Source organism: Amphiura filiformis, chromosome 9, assembly GCF_039555335.1.
Source record: "Amphiura filiformis chromosome 9, Afil_fr2py, whole genome shotgun sequence".
NCBI lineage: Eukaryota > Metazoa > Echinodermata > Ophiuroidea > Amphilepidida > Amphiuridae > Amphiura > Amphiura filiformis.
The window spans coordinates 19,466,761-19,483,243 of NC_092636.1; the positions used below are offsets into that span (position 1 = coordinate 19,466,761).

The 16,483-nt window shown below is 35.6% G+C and overlaps 1 protein-coding gene across 1 annotated transcript in view; it reads left to right on the forward strand.

Annotated features, from left to right (window-relative positions):
- Positions 1 to 16,483, forward strand: part of LOC140160725 (uncharacterized) — an 84,866-nt gene that overhangs the window by 15,212 nt on the left and 53,171 nt on the right. Inside the window, exons 7-12 of the mRNA XM_072184025.1 lie at positions 1,648 to 1,775; positions 2,598 to 2,778; positions 3,971 to 4,096; positions 4,816 to 4,943; positions 6,668 to 6,827; positions 9,107 to 9,229. Of these exons, the coding sequence (XP_072040126.1) occupies positions 1,648 to 1,775; positions 2,598 to 2,778; positions 3,971 to 4,096; positions 4,816 to 4,943; positions 6,668 to 6,827; positions 9,107 to 9,229 (846 nt within the window). The remainder of the gene's footprint in view (positions 1 to 1,647; positions 1,776 to 2,597; positions 2,779 to 3,970; positions 4,097 to 4,815; positions 4,944 to 6,667; positions 6,828 to 9,106; positions 9,230 to 16,483) is intronic.

The window sequence follows — 16,483 nt, forward strand, 5'->3', positions numbered from 1 at the left end:
CCTGCTTGTAGTGCAGTGCGGTATGTTCAAAATTTTTTTGACCTATTGCTATGGTAATTAATCCGATTAATTACGTAACTTTGCCAGCGTACAGCATAAATGTATCCGAGTGTATCCTTTTATGTGAATTTGATTCAAATTAAAGTAGGTTGTGCCATGTATGCAGATAAGTGACTTGGTGTATCTGTACATTAAAAATGCACACTATGCAAAATGTGTGCCCTGCAAATTCAAAAATAGGTTAACTTTCCTTTTAAATTGTGGTCATCACAAGTGAAATGTGAAATAAAATCCATAAAAAATGCAGTTGGCTTTACAAATCTGGATTTTCTTTGCTTGTATTTCGAAGTAACATTTTAAAAAGTACATGTAAAACCAAAAAATCTCAATTCCCTGAAAGAAACAATGTGTATCATGTCTATAGTGCACAGCCACGTTGAATGATGATGAGTGACGTAGTATTCAATAGGGTCTATTATAGTAGTCCTGGGCTTGTAATCTTGCTGATGTAGTGTCCTTTTATGGTGTAAAGAGATACAGGTCACACCAAGGTATACACAGTACTCGTCCCGGGGGGGGGGGCACTCCCACTTTGGCGGTGAGGAGTATGTAGGGCTGTTAAAAGACCCCCTTTTTCAGCGTCGCTGTCACCCAAAGACCCCTTTTTTTACGAACCCATGTTTTGTCACCTGAAGACCCCCTATTTTTCAATTTGATCTGTCACCTAAAGACCCTTATTTTTCAATTTGAAGAGCAACTTTCATTTATCACTCATTTTGTTACTTATTTTGAAGAGAAAAAAAAGATATTTAAAGCCATTTAGAACTAGAAATTTCTGGTTTCTGTGGTGCTGTTTCTATTGGTTCCATTTAAAAAAAGGTCATGTTCTCACCCAATGATCCCATATATTTTACATTTTGATCTCTCCAAATGCCAAAAATCATGCTCTCACCCAATGACCCCATATTTTTTACACTTTGCTCTCACCGAATCCCTTAGTGCGAAAGTGCCAGCCCTACACCTATATCCATTTCATATTGTGCCCCTGGGTACTTGTTCAGCGAATGAGATGATGATACTGTAATGCAGGATAATATGTTCAATCAGTCTATCAGCACCATATCCGAGGTTCTTTTCCTTCCAGTTGCCAAAAAGCCCTTCGGGCGTTAGGGTTAATGAACATACATTGTTTTTCTGCCATATTACAGTGGCGTGTCCGGGGGGGAGGGGGGGGGGCACTTTGGGTGCTGAAGCCCCAAGACTTTGTTAAAAAACATGTAAAATCAGCCGCTTTTTGCGATTTTAGCCATTGAGCCCCCGCATAAATCTGAAAGCCCCTCCGAGCCCTCGCAGAAAAAGATCCTGGACACGCCGGTGTATTAGTATGTCAAATTAAACATATGTGCCCCATCTTCTGATTGGAAGACTTCATCAGTAATGCGCCGATCTAACAATGCTCATAATCTCATCACCAGTGTATGTTCAGATCAGAAGATGAAACGTGTAAAAATTATGGACTTGTAAAACACAATTTACCAATACTGTATACATATGTGTCCATTTTGTCTGATCCCTTTGCACTTGTTCTCAAAAGAGCTTTTTGCAATAGTTTTTATAGCTTCAACCATTATATTTTTGACTTTTCAGATTCAAGTTCATCTGGGATGTGCCCGCCTAATTGGGTTCAGAATGGAACCAAGTGTTACTATATCCATGGATCGAAATTGGTGTTTGATGATGCAATGCAAAAATGCAACAGCTTGGGTGCAAAAATAGTAAGTTTTGACAGCTGGTGTATGTCTTAATTCATATGGTTTTATGTATACATATTTCAATTTATATATCGCTAATTTTCACCTAGTCTCAAACCTAGACAGTGTGTGAGCACGATTTAGGTACTGAGCAAGTTAGTAATTAATGGTAGTAACTCAATTGAAAACTTTCCTGAGTGGATCAGATTGGGTCACAAATATGGATTAATCACTGGATTAAAAACTGCATTTTTTTATGTAAATAAATAACTTTAGCTAATAATTATAGTAAAAAACAAAACTGAAACAGGAGAATTTCATTTACATTATTTTGTAAACTATATTAAAATTATTAATTTCCAAGTAAACATTCATTAGAAATTAGAAGTGAAAGTAGTTTTACTGCCAAATTGACACATTGTGATATGATACCTTATCCATTGGGGACCTTATCCTAGCTCCCCAAGGTCTTGGTTTATACAGTGACTAGGTGCTGATGGGTTTTGTCCAATGCTCTATCTATATAATTCATTTACTCTGATAAATTAGATTGTGAGAACCAATCAGAGCAAACAAATCACTGATGTACCACTTTTTGACTTCTACCTTTAAAAGCATGCCACCATTAGAATGAGAAGATTTGCCCTTCATTTTGCATACCACTTTGTCCAATTTTTTCTCATTTCTTCAAGCAAAATGCTAAAGAACGCAAAAAAAATGCAATGGGTGTAGTACTTCTTAAAAGCACTCGATAGTAAGCACATATGCTAACTATTGAGTTTTTATGGTACACAATTATTAACCTATAAATCATATTTTTTCTAAACCCTCCTGTTCATAATACAGTTGCTTATAGAAAGTTTTAGTGAACAGCAGTTCATAAAAAGCATCGTTGCCAATAAGAATCTGTCACACTTCCTTCAGAGATGCACTGATAAAGATTCAGAAGGAAATTGGACCTGTGTTGATTCACAGCATTACTCCAACATTGATAATGGAACAGTATTAAGTTCTTCAGGGTATTGGGGTAAGTTATAAATGGAACTTAAGCTGAATTACACTAGATCGCTGAGCCATTGTGATTAATTTTACCTATAGATTAGCCTTTTTTTGAGCAAATTAGGCATATTGTAAGGATAAACAAATGAATCAGCTGGTTACTAACATTCAAATGCTACCTATAAAAATATTGAAGTGAGTAACCATCCAACACAAGTCAATACAGGGTGTTTAGAATGATTTGTGTGATGACAATGTCCATGGTATTTTGAAGATTAACCTCACTCCCATTTTCCTTGATATGTACAACGCAAGATCCATAAACTTGTAAGTAAAAAAAAATCCGACTAACAGGCCGACTTCCCAAGGTTGGTGGCGGATAACCAAATATTTTTGCTATTCTTGCTATCAAATATTAATACAGCATTCATAACCTTAATATACACGATACATGCGAATCATTTTTATTTTTATTTATTTACCAAAACGCAAACGCTGAACACGGTTACTATATTCGACAGTGGACCTCAGTGCCGTCAGCATAAATATTAGTAACCTCGGCGCGCGCTGTGATGTGTGCGTCAAACAAATTGTGAGAGCGCTGCTCGATGTATTTGGATTGCACGCTACCATATTTGCGCAGATGGAAATTCGCATTTAACATGGGTCATCCTGTTTTAGCCTGATTGGTTTTTGGAAAGGCAAAATGTTATTTTGTAAAGTGAAGAGATGAAAGTGACGGTTATGAATGAGGTTAATAACTTTGCATCAGTAATATGTCGGGCATTGTGAAAAATCTAAACATTTTGCTTTGGACCTCGGAATACTCCTTGGGGCTGTGCACCTCAGGATATTCCTCGGTTCCAAAGACAAAATGTTTAGATTTTTCACAATGCCCTCCAAATACTGTAAAAGTCAATATTTTCGCGAGAAGATATTTTCGCGATTTTAAAGATTTTGTCAAGTGTGCGAGAATTAAATTTCGCGGTTTTGATATTGATACAATAGAAACCTAATGCAAAAGGTTATTTTCGCGAGTTTTTATTTTCGCGATTTTATGTCCACTCGCGAAATTCACGAGAAAAAACCTCGCAAAAATTTCTACTTTTACGGTAACCAATGCGCAGTTAACCTCTAATCAATAGTCCATCCCAATGATTCCAACAAATTTAGCTGTGTTGAATACATTACTAATTTACTCTTTGTTGATTTCACTTCAGATTGGGGTAAAGATGAACCCGATGGGGGTACTTCTAAGAATTGTCTGGCGGCCACAAGTTTTGGAGTCAGATTCGTAGATACAGATTGTAACAATCCAAGGTCTGTAATTTGTACTCGAGATATAGGTATGTCACATTTATTTACCTTTTGTGTAAAACTCTGCCCTGATGTGACAAAAGAAACAACAACCCTGTTCTACAGGTTTTACTGACCAAGATATTGAAACTAAAATACAAAACATTTACCACATGAGATTAAAAACAGCCAGAATTTGGCCGAAGTGGGTTGATCTTGACAGAAATTGTTTGAAAATTTTCAAAAAAAGTCCCAATTTGTCCAGATTTTTCTAAGCTTCCTCTGAATTTTGAGGGTTATTTAGGCCCTAAAACAGACTGACTCTACTTAATTGTGTGGATCGAGGTAAAATGATTTAATGACCATCGGATATCTAACTAAAATTTTGGTTATTTTACACATACTGAGAATATCATACATATGAGGTGGAAATGACAGTCCTTACATGAACATCAAAATCAAAGCCTCTCTTTTATATATAACCCATGCCATTTGGGTGTCAGCTTTATTTGTCTCAATATTTGAATGCAAACAACACTAGAGTTATGCTTAATACCTGCCTATAATAAGAAAGTTTAAATATCAATAAAATAACATCAAAGTTATTATAGGCCTAAATGATGATAATTTGTTGCAAATCATGAAATTTAAAAAAAATTTAAATTTAGTTTTTACAATTGTTCATATTTTTCTATTTCAGCTGCTCTTGTTCTTGACAGGTTTTTGCCAATTATCACTATTTTTTTTTACTTTTATGAATTTATTCCAGGTTCAAGTTCATCTGTGATGTGCCAGCCTAATTGGCTACATAATGGAACAAAGTGTTACTATCGCCATCATATGAAATTGGCATTTGATGATTCAATGCAATTATGCAAAAACTTAAGTGCAGACATGGTAAGTTAACTGCTGGTGTGTCTTAATTCCTATGAAATTGTATAAAATTGAATCTTTTCAACCAGAAAAACTCACTTTGGTTAGATGGAATCACCAATGTTGCGACCAAAACCTTTGGCCTTCAGCTGGGTGGATGGATGATCTAGGGTCATCCGAGGTCAATCGGTGAGGAAGTTGCTTGATGACCCGATCCCAACCATGTGACAGATTCACTCTAACGCCCCCCTCTACTCTTGAGCTTTCAAGTGGCAACGATTCGGCAGTCTACAAACATCTTGAGGGCAGCGGTCACAGTTTTGACATAGACGACGTTGTCATCTAGGATCGGGAACCTTGTTGGTTTGAACGGGGTGTCAAAGAAGGGTACGAGCCGAACAACCATCGCTCAACAGGAGCGGGGGCGTTAGAGTGAATCTGTCACATGGTTGGGATCGGGTCATCAAGCAACTTCCTCACCGATTGACCTTGGATGACCCTAGATCATTCACCCAGCTGAAGGCCAAAGGTTTTGGCCGCAACGTCGGTGATTTCATCTAACCAAAGCGAGTTTTTCTGGTTGACAAGATTCAATTTTATACAATTTGAACATTTCCCAGATGAATTCCTATGGTTTCCTGTATACGTAAATTGTGACATATAACTTGATTCAATAATGATAGTAAAAACAAGTGAATTTCATTTAAAAAAATCCAAGTAAGCATGTGTTAGGACATTGGAAGTGAAAGTAGTTTGATATTTTGAGTACACCCCGTCGGTCCGAAACAGCATCAGTCCGAACCACCGTCAGTACAAATTTTTAGGGTTCTAACCCTTAACCTAACCTTAAAAATTCGGAAGGACGGTGGTTCGGACTGACGGTGTGTTTTGGACTGACGGGGGAGACCCCGATATTTTTGCTGATAATTAGGCCGTATAAAATTAATGTTTTGGTTCTCGTCCAGAGGATTTTCATGAATTGATGAGGGAGGGAGGTGTTTTTTTTTTTTTTTTTTTTTTTTCCAATGTAAAATTAGCATTGTTTTTAGTTTTCGGTCTTCTCCAACAGTTCTCGAGGAACGATGAGGCCCTTTTTTTTTTTTTTTTTTTTTTCAAATGTGAGATTCTGAGGATAAACCCCTAGAGTACCACAAAAAGACTTGGAAGTGATGCTTGTTCTCTAATAAACTTATTTATATGTATGAAAATTTCATAAATCATTCCAAAGTCTAAAAAAATTGAAAAATCTAAAAAAAAAAAAAAAATCTGACAAATCCCAGAAATTGAGGAGGGAGGGGACGAGAACCAAAATATTAATTTTACACGGCCTTAATTGTGCTATGACATTTTATCTATGTGGGACCTGAATGTGGCTCCCTAGGTCCCTGGTTTGCTGAAGGTTTTTATTGTACAATAGTATGTTTAGGGTGAGTGTTTCTCTGCTAAAAGGTCTTGTATGTGTTGTTAAATAGCTTAAAGAAGGAAGAGTTGCCAATGGGTTTTGCTTGTAGTGCACTATATTTAACAGGGCGTGAAAATATGTTAATTTCCCTGGAAGCAAGCGGGAAAAACATCAAATTGCTCACTATATTGTTATGCATTAAAAACCTAAACTTCCTCCAAATACCAAAAATTTCCTCCAATACCAAAATTTCCTGTAAAGGAGCTTCCCATATTCCCCACTTTTTCATGCTATGTATAGTCTTATATCATATTATTTCCAACCCTCTATTCTGTTCTCAATACAGTTACTTGTGGAAAGTCATAGTGAACAGCAGTTTATACAACGCTCATTTTTTTTGGGAGTTTCCCGCATCTATCTGAGATGCACCGATAAAGATTCAGAAGGAAATTGGACCTGTGTTGATTCACAGCATGGAAAAGTATTAAGTTCTGAAGGGTTTTGGGGTAAGTGAGAAGGAATGTATAGGTTTTGGGGTAAGTTAGAAGGAACTTAAAGGTTTTGGATGAAGTTAGAAGGAACTTACAGGTTTTGGGTTAAGTAGAAGGAACTTCAAGCTTTTAGGGTAAGTTAGAAGGAACTTAAAGGTTTTGGGGGTAAGTTAGAAGGAACTTACAGGTTTGAGGGTAAGTTAGAAGGAACTTACACATTTTGGGATAAGCTAGAAGGAACTTACAGGTTTTGGAGTAAGTTAGAAGGAACATACCAGTTTTGGGATAAGTTAGAGGGAACTTACATTTTTTTGGGTAAGCTAGAAGGAACTTGGTTTTGGGATTATCGAGAAGGAACTTATATGTTTTGGGGTAAGTTGGAATTTACAGGTTTTGAGGTACATAAGTTAGAAGGAACTTACATGTTTTGGGGTAAGTTAGAATTTACATGTTTTGGGATAAGTTAGAAGGAACTTACAGGTTTTGGGGTAAGTTAGAAGGGTTGGGATAATTGTAATGTTGCCTACGAATTAATTTCACATAAATTAGCCTTTTGAACAAAATAAGGACTGTGTGGATAAATGAATGAATCAGCCAGTCAATACAGGTTGTTCATAATGATTGATCAGTAACCCATCCATGTAACAACCAGGAGATACCACAGACTAGACCTGTGCATCTTAAGCAGGGGCAACACAAAGGGCACCTCCACAACACAAAGGGCACCTCAAGAGTGTTAGGATTAAAAGTAACCAACAGAAGTTTGGCTTTACTTAAGGCCAGAGTAATGGAAGACACATTCGTCCACGACCGAATTTGAGATTTTTTGATATTTATCAACACTAAGATGTATTCTTTCACTTGAAACTGATAAAATACTACTTGCTAATATTTATTTGTATTTTTGCTTGATTTATTTCACTCTTTTCAACTCTAAAAAGTCACATGGCTCAAGACAGCTTAGTAAATTGGCGGAAATAATGAGTCAGAAATGCGCGAATGCGAAATATTGTGATTACGCCACGTGATTCGCGTCAAAGGTGACGCCAAGCGCAACGCAGTCAAGGCGCATTCGGTATGTTGTTAACGCCAGCAAATGTGGTGTAAACAAAACAAAAATTTGCAGTCAAAATGCCACTTAGATTTTTTAATTATTTTGAACTTTTGGCGCACTGAGAGCAGAGATTATAGATTCATTGGTGCAAAAAGATGCATATTTAGACCATGCACCAGATACAGCTTTTACAAGTGTGAAAGTCTTACCGCTTTAAAATTTAAGGCGCTTTTGTGCATAATTTTGACATTTTTTACTAAAACATCGATTTCAAGAGAGTTCACTTTTGACAATATTATGCGATTTTTGTGACAAGATAACTCAAAAATATGCAAGCAAAGGGTAAATTTTTGCACTATCCTTTATCAAAATCTAGGGAAGGTTTTTTCATTTTTTCGAAATATTTGTTTTAAACAAAAATATACACCATTATGTGCAATTTTTAGCTTAATAGAGTGACAAAATGGCTTTTTTCAGATGTTTTTTTTCAATATTTCAAAAAGAGACGAATTTCAAAAAAATAAAAAAACCTTCCCTAAGTTCATGTCTCTTCTTCATGAAAAGCTAACTGAATTTTTTTTACTCCAAACGGATTTTTTTCTAAGTTGTCACAAAAAAATTGGGGGTAAAAAAGTGAATTTTTGTGATTTTTTCAAAAACTTGAGATTTTTGAACAAATCTGACGTCACCATGGGATTCCTTGACTCATTTCCTTTCCAAAAATGTATAGTTTTATATACTTTGGACATACAATTAAGAAATAATGAAGCTCGAAAAGGTCCATGTTCTCTCCCATTACTCTGCCCTTAAGATTGTCAAAGTTATTCACATTTTTTTTTTTCAGGGTAGCAGCTTGGAATGAAAAAGTAAACGTAGGGCAAAAATGTCAACATTTACATCAAGTATCGATGCAGCTTTGACAGTCAATCCCAAAAGATTGAACAAATGTGGGTGTAGTATAGTAGGAATTTCAAAAGCTGTACTCGGTCCAACCGCTATCGTATATCACATATTTCAAACTACAACACAAAGGCACAACCTTGGATACAATGCTAACCAATCACAAGTGCGTTGGCATGGTTGGATTCACTTTCGCGTTACTCACACACAATCGCACACGCTGGCGTACATCGCGCAGTGTACGCAAAAAATCTTCATGCTATTGAAAGCTGCTCTCATTCAATTGGAATTCCCACTACAAATTGCAATACTCTTGCATTAATTGTTGATTTCATTTCAGATTGGGGCCACGATGAACCTGATGGGGGTACTACTGACAATTGTTTGACCATAAACCATAATGGCAAATTTGCTGATGTACTTTGTAGTAGTCCGAGGGTTGTAGTTTGTACTCAAGAAACAGGTATGTTACGCTTTCTACCTTTTGTGCAAAACCTTAAGCTTTTGAATTTTAAGCTAAAGATGCCTCATACAAATAACAAGTTTTACTCCAAAACTTTATTGACTTAGCCTCTTCCTCAGTGGCCAATTAAATGGTCTATTTCTTGAGGGAACTCTGGCCTAACGGTTAGGTCGTTCAACTAATGATCACAAAATTGTGGGTTGTAACCTGCACTCTGAGCTACCAAGGCACTTTAATCTAACAAGACACTTTGGTGTAAACAAGTGTAAAATCTGAACAAGGTATTATTTTGTTGAAAATGCAGTTTTGTTCTTTTCCACTTTTTACCCCTGGAGGTGCAATGTGCTTTGCCATACGGCTCTGGTTTTTTTTAACATGTATCAAAAGGCTTAATGACACTTTGGGAGATCCCAGCAGAAACATGTGACATATTTCATGATAACTTTTTACATTTTTATGTAGTGTAGACATAGGCTAATCTCCCATAGCTTAACAAAATTTGTCCCAGTTTTCTTTCTTTACTTGTGACCAGACCAAATGTCCAATTGTTAACGGAAATTTGTCAACCTAACAAAAGTGGCTAATATGTTTTGTTTGCAAAATAAAACCAGATCAGCTCTGAGTATTCTGTTTAATATTTTATGAACACATATTAGTACAATATCCAAGAAATACAAGATTTACCTAAATAATTTCTAACATGAAAAAAATTTGAGCACTTGAAAATTATGTTTCGGACGTTACATTTTCCGTTAACAATCTTGCTCTATTTTAAACACGGTCTAAGTGATTGTCATAGGGCCTGCACTTTGGCTCGTTTTTTGCAGGTTTACATGGTCCAATAATCACAAGATGACTGACATGTGGTAACAAAGGCAACAGTCACTGCTATTTGATTACTTCGCCTGTGATTGGCCATCACTGTGATACGATGGTCAAAAAACCAATAGATGACTGACATGTGGTAACAAAGGAACCAGTCACTGCAAGTTGATTAATTCCTGTATGACTGGCCATTCAATACATGCCTGTGATACACTATAGCCTTTTCAAAATGTAATACATGTTTGCTTGACTGCATTGACTATACCCGGGAACAATACACACAGTATATGCATTGGACCAGGGACTGTGTATGAAGGGACTCGAAACGGATTATAGATAGCTATTGTCAAGCTTTTGTTATCAGGTTATCTTTTATGGCCTCACATGCGAGTTGCATCGAGGGCGTGATGTTTGTTTTCTTATTATTTACTCATGTTGCCCTATTCAAATATTTCTAAAGTTATGTCAAATAGAGTGCTGGCACGAATGGTCATTAGTTCAAATCATCCTCCAGACAAGCTCCATAAGATATGCTAATGCATGGAGTACACAGATTTACTTTGATCTATACCAGTTTACAGGTGATTGGTATTGTACTCCATGCATTTGCATATGTCTTCTGGAGCGTATCTGGAGGATGATTTGAACTTATGATCTTCCGTGCAAGCACCCTATTCAGTACGACAGCAACTTAGCTCACTTCCGATAATTTTTACAGGCGTGACCTCTGCTGTTACGTAACGCAATGTTGAAAATCAGGTGGCAAATACGGTTTTTCAGAAAACATAAAAAATGGAATACACGAAGTCGCTTTCTCCCTTCATTTCCATATTGAGCCCATAGATAAGATATGAAACATGAGTATAAGGCAAAGAATAATGTGTAAAAGTTGAATTATTGTGGAAAAATGAATGCTTTTGGTGCGCCAAGTAGCCTAAAAAATGAGAGAAAATGCATGTCACGATAACAAAAATGGTTATATCTACAGCTTTGAGGAAACGCCGGTCTAATGCTTTGCTGTTGTGATAAACATTAATTAACCACAGCTTGTATTAAAATTTCAGCGAAAATGAGCGGTGGAACAACCTAGTCGTAGGTTGAAAAGTTGCGTTCTTTGAGTCCTCGTGTCGTAAGCGCACGCGTTGCAAGTGTCACGATGCTTCACTTAAATGGATCCCAGCCGGCGCTGTCTATTTTATATGTTATATTGATTAATATAGCAATTAAAATTGTTTATTGTTATATATTTTATAAATGCAAAAATACTCTATTGTGTAACAAAATATTGTAGTCGCCAAAGAAGGTAGTATCATCTCATTTAACTGAAGTACAAGCAGTTTTGAAAAGATTGTTGTTGAGTGAGATCCTTGAACATGTTGAACGAGAAATAAGATAGCAAAAGAATACCCTTTGCCCGAACAAGTTGCGATGGCTTGTGGACAGAGCGAAGGTGTGCAGTGCGGAAGGTTGTGAGTTCGATTCCCGTGTTATTTTATCGATTATGTGGAATTTTTCAGTTCGTTTTTCTTTTCTTTTTCCTTCCCTTTTGTCTTTAATAATATAGGCCTAATGAATGTCAGCTTGAAGGCCCACTTTTTTCATGATTTATTTCAGTTCAGTTCAGTTTTATTTTCATCTCAACACACATACATATAAATAACATGATATAGAAAAAAAACCATTTTGTAATAAATTAGTAACAATGCAAAGCCAAATAATTTACAATTGAGATACCAATATTAATATTACAAAATAATATTTTGATAATGTGGTTATGAGAGATGTGGATGCCACAGAAACGCATGTTTAAGCCTAATCCTACATTCGAGTTCATATCTTTTTTACAAAAAATGCATTTAAGTTCATTAGCTTTCAATATGAAATAATCAAATAAAGCATGTCAAACTTAAGTAATTTTTAAAAGTTCAAGAATATATATATAGGCCTATCAAATAAAGGAACGTCACCTCAGATTTTCACGATTTTTTAATTGGACTAGACCCCTCCCCTATCGGCAACATATTTTATGAGCTTTTATGCATACATATTAAATCATGAGATGCACGAATTTCAAACCTAATATTTTGGCATATTTGTAATTTTTACACAATGTCCAACTTACACCTCGGATTACACCTAATTGGAATCAGCCAAGTTCGTTGTCTAGATAGAGCAACTAACTTATTAAGACTAGTCCCCCATAGAACACCACAGTTAAGCGGTCAAGATATTAAGTGTTTTCTTTTCATTTTCATCTCGCTACTTCTGCTTCAAATGTAACGTGAAAAGCTTCCTGACAGTTATTTACTAATTGTTATAATTTTTGGAATAACAAAACTTTCAAATTTGCCCGAAATCGTATATTATGGCTTTAATAAAAATATGAAAACTAGGATTTAAAAATATGAGTTAAAATCAAATCGAAAATCAAAGAGAGGTGCTTGCGGGTTCGAACCAAGATCGAACTTCCAAATACATGTATTTACCACTAAGCCATACCAGAGATATAATTAATTCGGTGACAATAATAGCAATGTTATTCCCACTCAGTGGCTCACTCGTGTATTCTATTTCTGGAATGAATTAACTGAATTTTAAAATTGTTTGAACGTTGGGAGTATTATTTTCAAGTTAAATAACCAACAATGGACAATTGACAATGAAAGTTTCTTTGCAGGAAAAACATCGCCCATACAATATATGGCGTGACAGTAGTCACGCACAAAGATAAACATTTCAACATGTTCAATATGCGACTAGAAATATAGGCCTACCCCAACCTAAAGTGATGAAATTTTCAGGCAAGCTAACTTTAGTTATTCTATAACATGACACCCATTTTTGATTCAGGCGTTTTTTCTTGCTGGATGATATGAACATTTTTGTGTTCGTGACATGCAATTTTTCTCATTTTCCGAGCTACTAACTTTGGACATGTTCAAGCTTCTTTTTTTCCCATTTAATTCAACTTTTACACGTTATTTGTTGCTTTACACAAATGTTTGATATCTTATCTGTGGTCAGGGTACATAAATGGAGCAATATACGACCCGTGTCTTCCAGTTCTGGAGCTATTTTGATAAAAAGCGTTTGCCGGCTAAAATTTCAACATTGTGTTACGTAACCCGTGTTCACCAACCCGTATAAATTTTCTGTCGAACAAAAGAGGTCACAAAGTTGCTGTTGTACTGTAGAAAGGTCTGACGCATAACAAACTATACATTTTTGGAATCCTCATGACCATACGAGTATTTTGATATATTACTTGGCATAGTTAGAGCACTCTGAAAATTTGACCCCATGTGACCTTGATTGACCCCTCCCCGGAATGCCCGGAAGTTTCAGGAGGTCAAGTAGAACCATGTTCTTCTTTTGTCCAATTTGCCATCAAGATTTCAAACGGAAACAGTTCAGACCCAGAGCACGATCATGTCAGAAATTTATATTTTGTTCTGGGCATTGACGTAAGGCCATAGGGGCATGGGGGGGCACGTGCCCGCACTCCCAATCGATTGCAAAATTTTAAAAATCCCATAGGAAAATTGCCAAAAATGGCTTGTGCCCCCATCAGACCCGGTGCGCCCCCCAATCATGGTCGGTGCCCCAATCAGATGACCCACGCCACGCCACTGGTTCTGGGACTGATTATTCGGACTACGATCAACGTATTATTCATGCTTGCTCAACTGAGGATAATTTGTAAACCAACAACCCGCATGGTTTTCATTAAAAAAAATTTATGAAAGTAACAATTTGATTTTTTTCCCACTTTCGCTGGGATCACTGAATGGGGCTTTGCAACGCGATATATTCAAAACTTGTATTCACCTACTGTTATAGCATTAATCCGATTATTACACAACTTCGCCAGCGTATTCAAGACATCCAATGCAAATAATCACCTAGATTATGACGTATCATACTGTAAATATGGCGGAGTACTCAAATTCATTCAACAAAACCATGATTACAAGCTATTGCAATCTACCGCGACAGCTCGTCTCACACACATAACAAATGCACTATATGATCAAATAGGTTGACGACAACGTTTTAATTGAATGCACTGCATTGCGCCATGATTACGGTGAAGGACACCGGTTCAAATCCTTTGTATGGAGCCAATCAATAATTTCACGCACATCCTCTATTATTGCCCAATTATTGCCCGGGATGATTGCACACTGTAAAAGAGCTATTGTTATAATGTTTGATGAAATCATGTTTAACTATTTGCTTAAGAACGGCACAATGCAGACCGTAAAAGCAGACAGATTTACTACATGTGGTACATGTATATACATATAGGGAATGTGTGCGAGTATTACCTAATTATAATAGGGGCGTATCCAAAAATGAATTCACACCCCTTTCAAATGTCGAGCCAAAGTGCAGGCCCTATGTTTATCAAGTAAAACATGCACAAATACTTTTAATGTGTGCCTCAGGGCAATATAAATAATTGCAAGTGCACATTTTGTATCGGTTGAATGTTTTCAAATTATGGTGAAGCAATACTTAAATGGGTCTCATTTTCCGTTAACAGTTTTGTAACATCCGAAAGAATACATATTGTCTTACAATTATGTGAAGAACAATACCAGCTTTGAATTTTCATTATTAAGTTGAAGTAGACATGACAACAAGTATCTAAATGAAAAATGATTTTACTTACTTTTGACTTTAAGTAAAATGTTGGCCACACAACATTTCCGTTAACAATGGTAACATCCGAATCAAATGTAACATCCGAGACAGAAAGAGTGACATATTATTGAAGAAATTTAATTTGAGGGGAAATGAAAGGGTCAAATGGATTGGAAATCACGGGAAGGCCATAGTAGAAATATTTTTTACCATACCCAGGTTTGTTCTTTGAGTGTGCAAACCGTTAACATGTCAAGTTTGTTTCGGATGTTACAAGGCAAAATGTTAACGGAAAGTGAGGCCAATGACAGGGCTTTGTAAGAAGATTTTAGAATATACACTTAAATGAATATGAATTTCTAGTAAATATGATGTACATTCTCATTTTCCTAATATTGCTGACTCCATTTCACCTTTGAAAACCTTGCTAGTGGAAAAAAATACAAGTTGTTAGCTCTACAATATCTATTATCTCTATGCACAACACATGAAATAAAAAGCAATATAATTACTTTGGTTCATTCCTTTCAAATTAATTTCATTACAGACATATACGCATTTCCTAAGAAATTTATTTTAAATTTGAAAAGCAATTTACACTGAGTATTTCTCCATACACTAGCAAAAAAACTTTGATTTAAAATGTGTTTCGGATGTTACCTATTGTTTGTTAACAAGTCCAAAATGAAGTTGTAATTTCAAAAACTTTATAAGATTTTAGCACTAGATGATATATCTAAAACTTATTGAAAATAATTAAGTAGCAATTTTATCATAACATTTATTTCAAAATTGAAAAAAATCAGCATTTTCTTAAAAAAGTGATCATTTTAACATAAAATATATACGTACATGTACATGTGTTAGGCCTATATATATATCACTATGCACATATACCAGAAATGAAGCAGGAGAAATACTTAATTAAGCTTCATACAGCTTCATTATGTCCAATAAAACTATAAATTAACAATGGAAACAAATTAACCAATAAGAAAAATACTCTTAACAACAGAACAAATTTCAAGGGAATTATTTGTTAACACAGATTTATTAGTTGTTTTAATACACATCAGTTTTTGCATATTTTATATTATGTGCAAATGATAAATGATTGTGCCTTGCATTAAAACATTTCTGAGTGTCCATGGTGGCAACATACCTGTTGTATAATGATCTCATGTTTGTTAATTCAACTTCCAACCATCAAACTTTGTAAAATGTTAACAGCATGTAACATCCGAATCACTGCCTTTAATTATACAAGTATTTGTACATATTTTGAATCATTTGAATAATTTCAACAGGTTTTCTGATTCAAAGTGATTGATATTTATGCTAAAATAATGAAATGTCACAAATGTTTCCCTCAATTAAATTAGATTGCAAATGCATGTTAACGTAATGTAACATCCGAAATACTCTGAAGTTGGGAAGACATACATGTAAACAAGAGCCTGATTATGCTTGTAAGAATTTAAGAAAGGTATAGCCCTTTGTATTACCAACTTAATGCTTCAGGGAGCTAATTAATTTGATTTATTATGATGCCCAGTGCACATTCACAATAAGGATGCAGGTAACAATGTATATGAATAAATGCGGATATCAGTACATGTATATTAGAGCTAAATTTGCCTCATACCAAGCCTATCCTTCTGGGTACTGTTTATAGGCCACCTGATTCTAAAGCTGAATACTTGGACAAGTTGGATTCAATCTTTCAAAATAATACCTCCCTTTATGATGATGTTGTTGTAGTAGGAGATTTTAATTTAGACA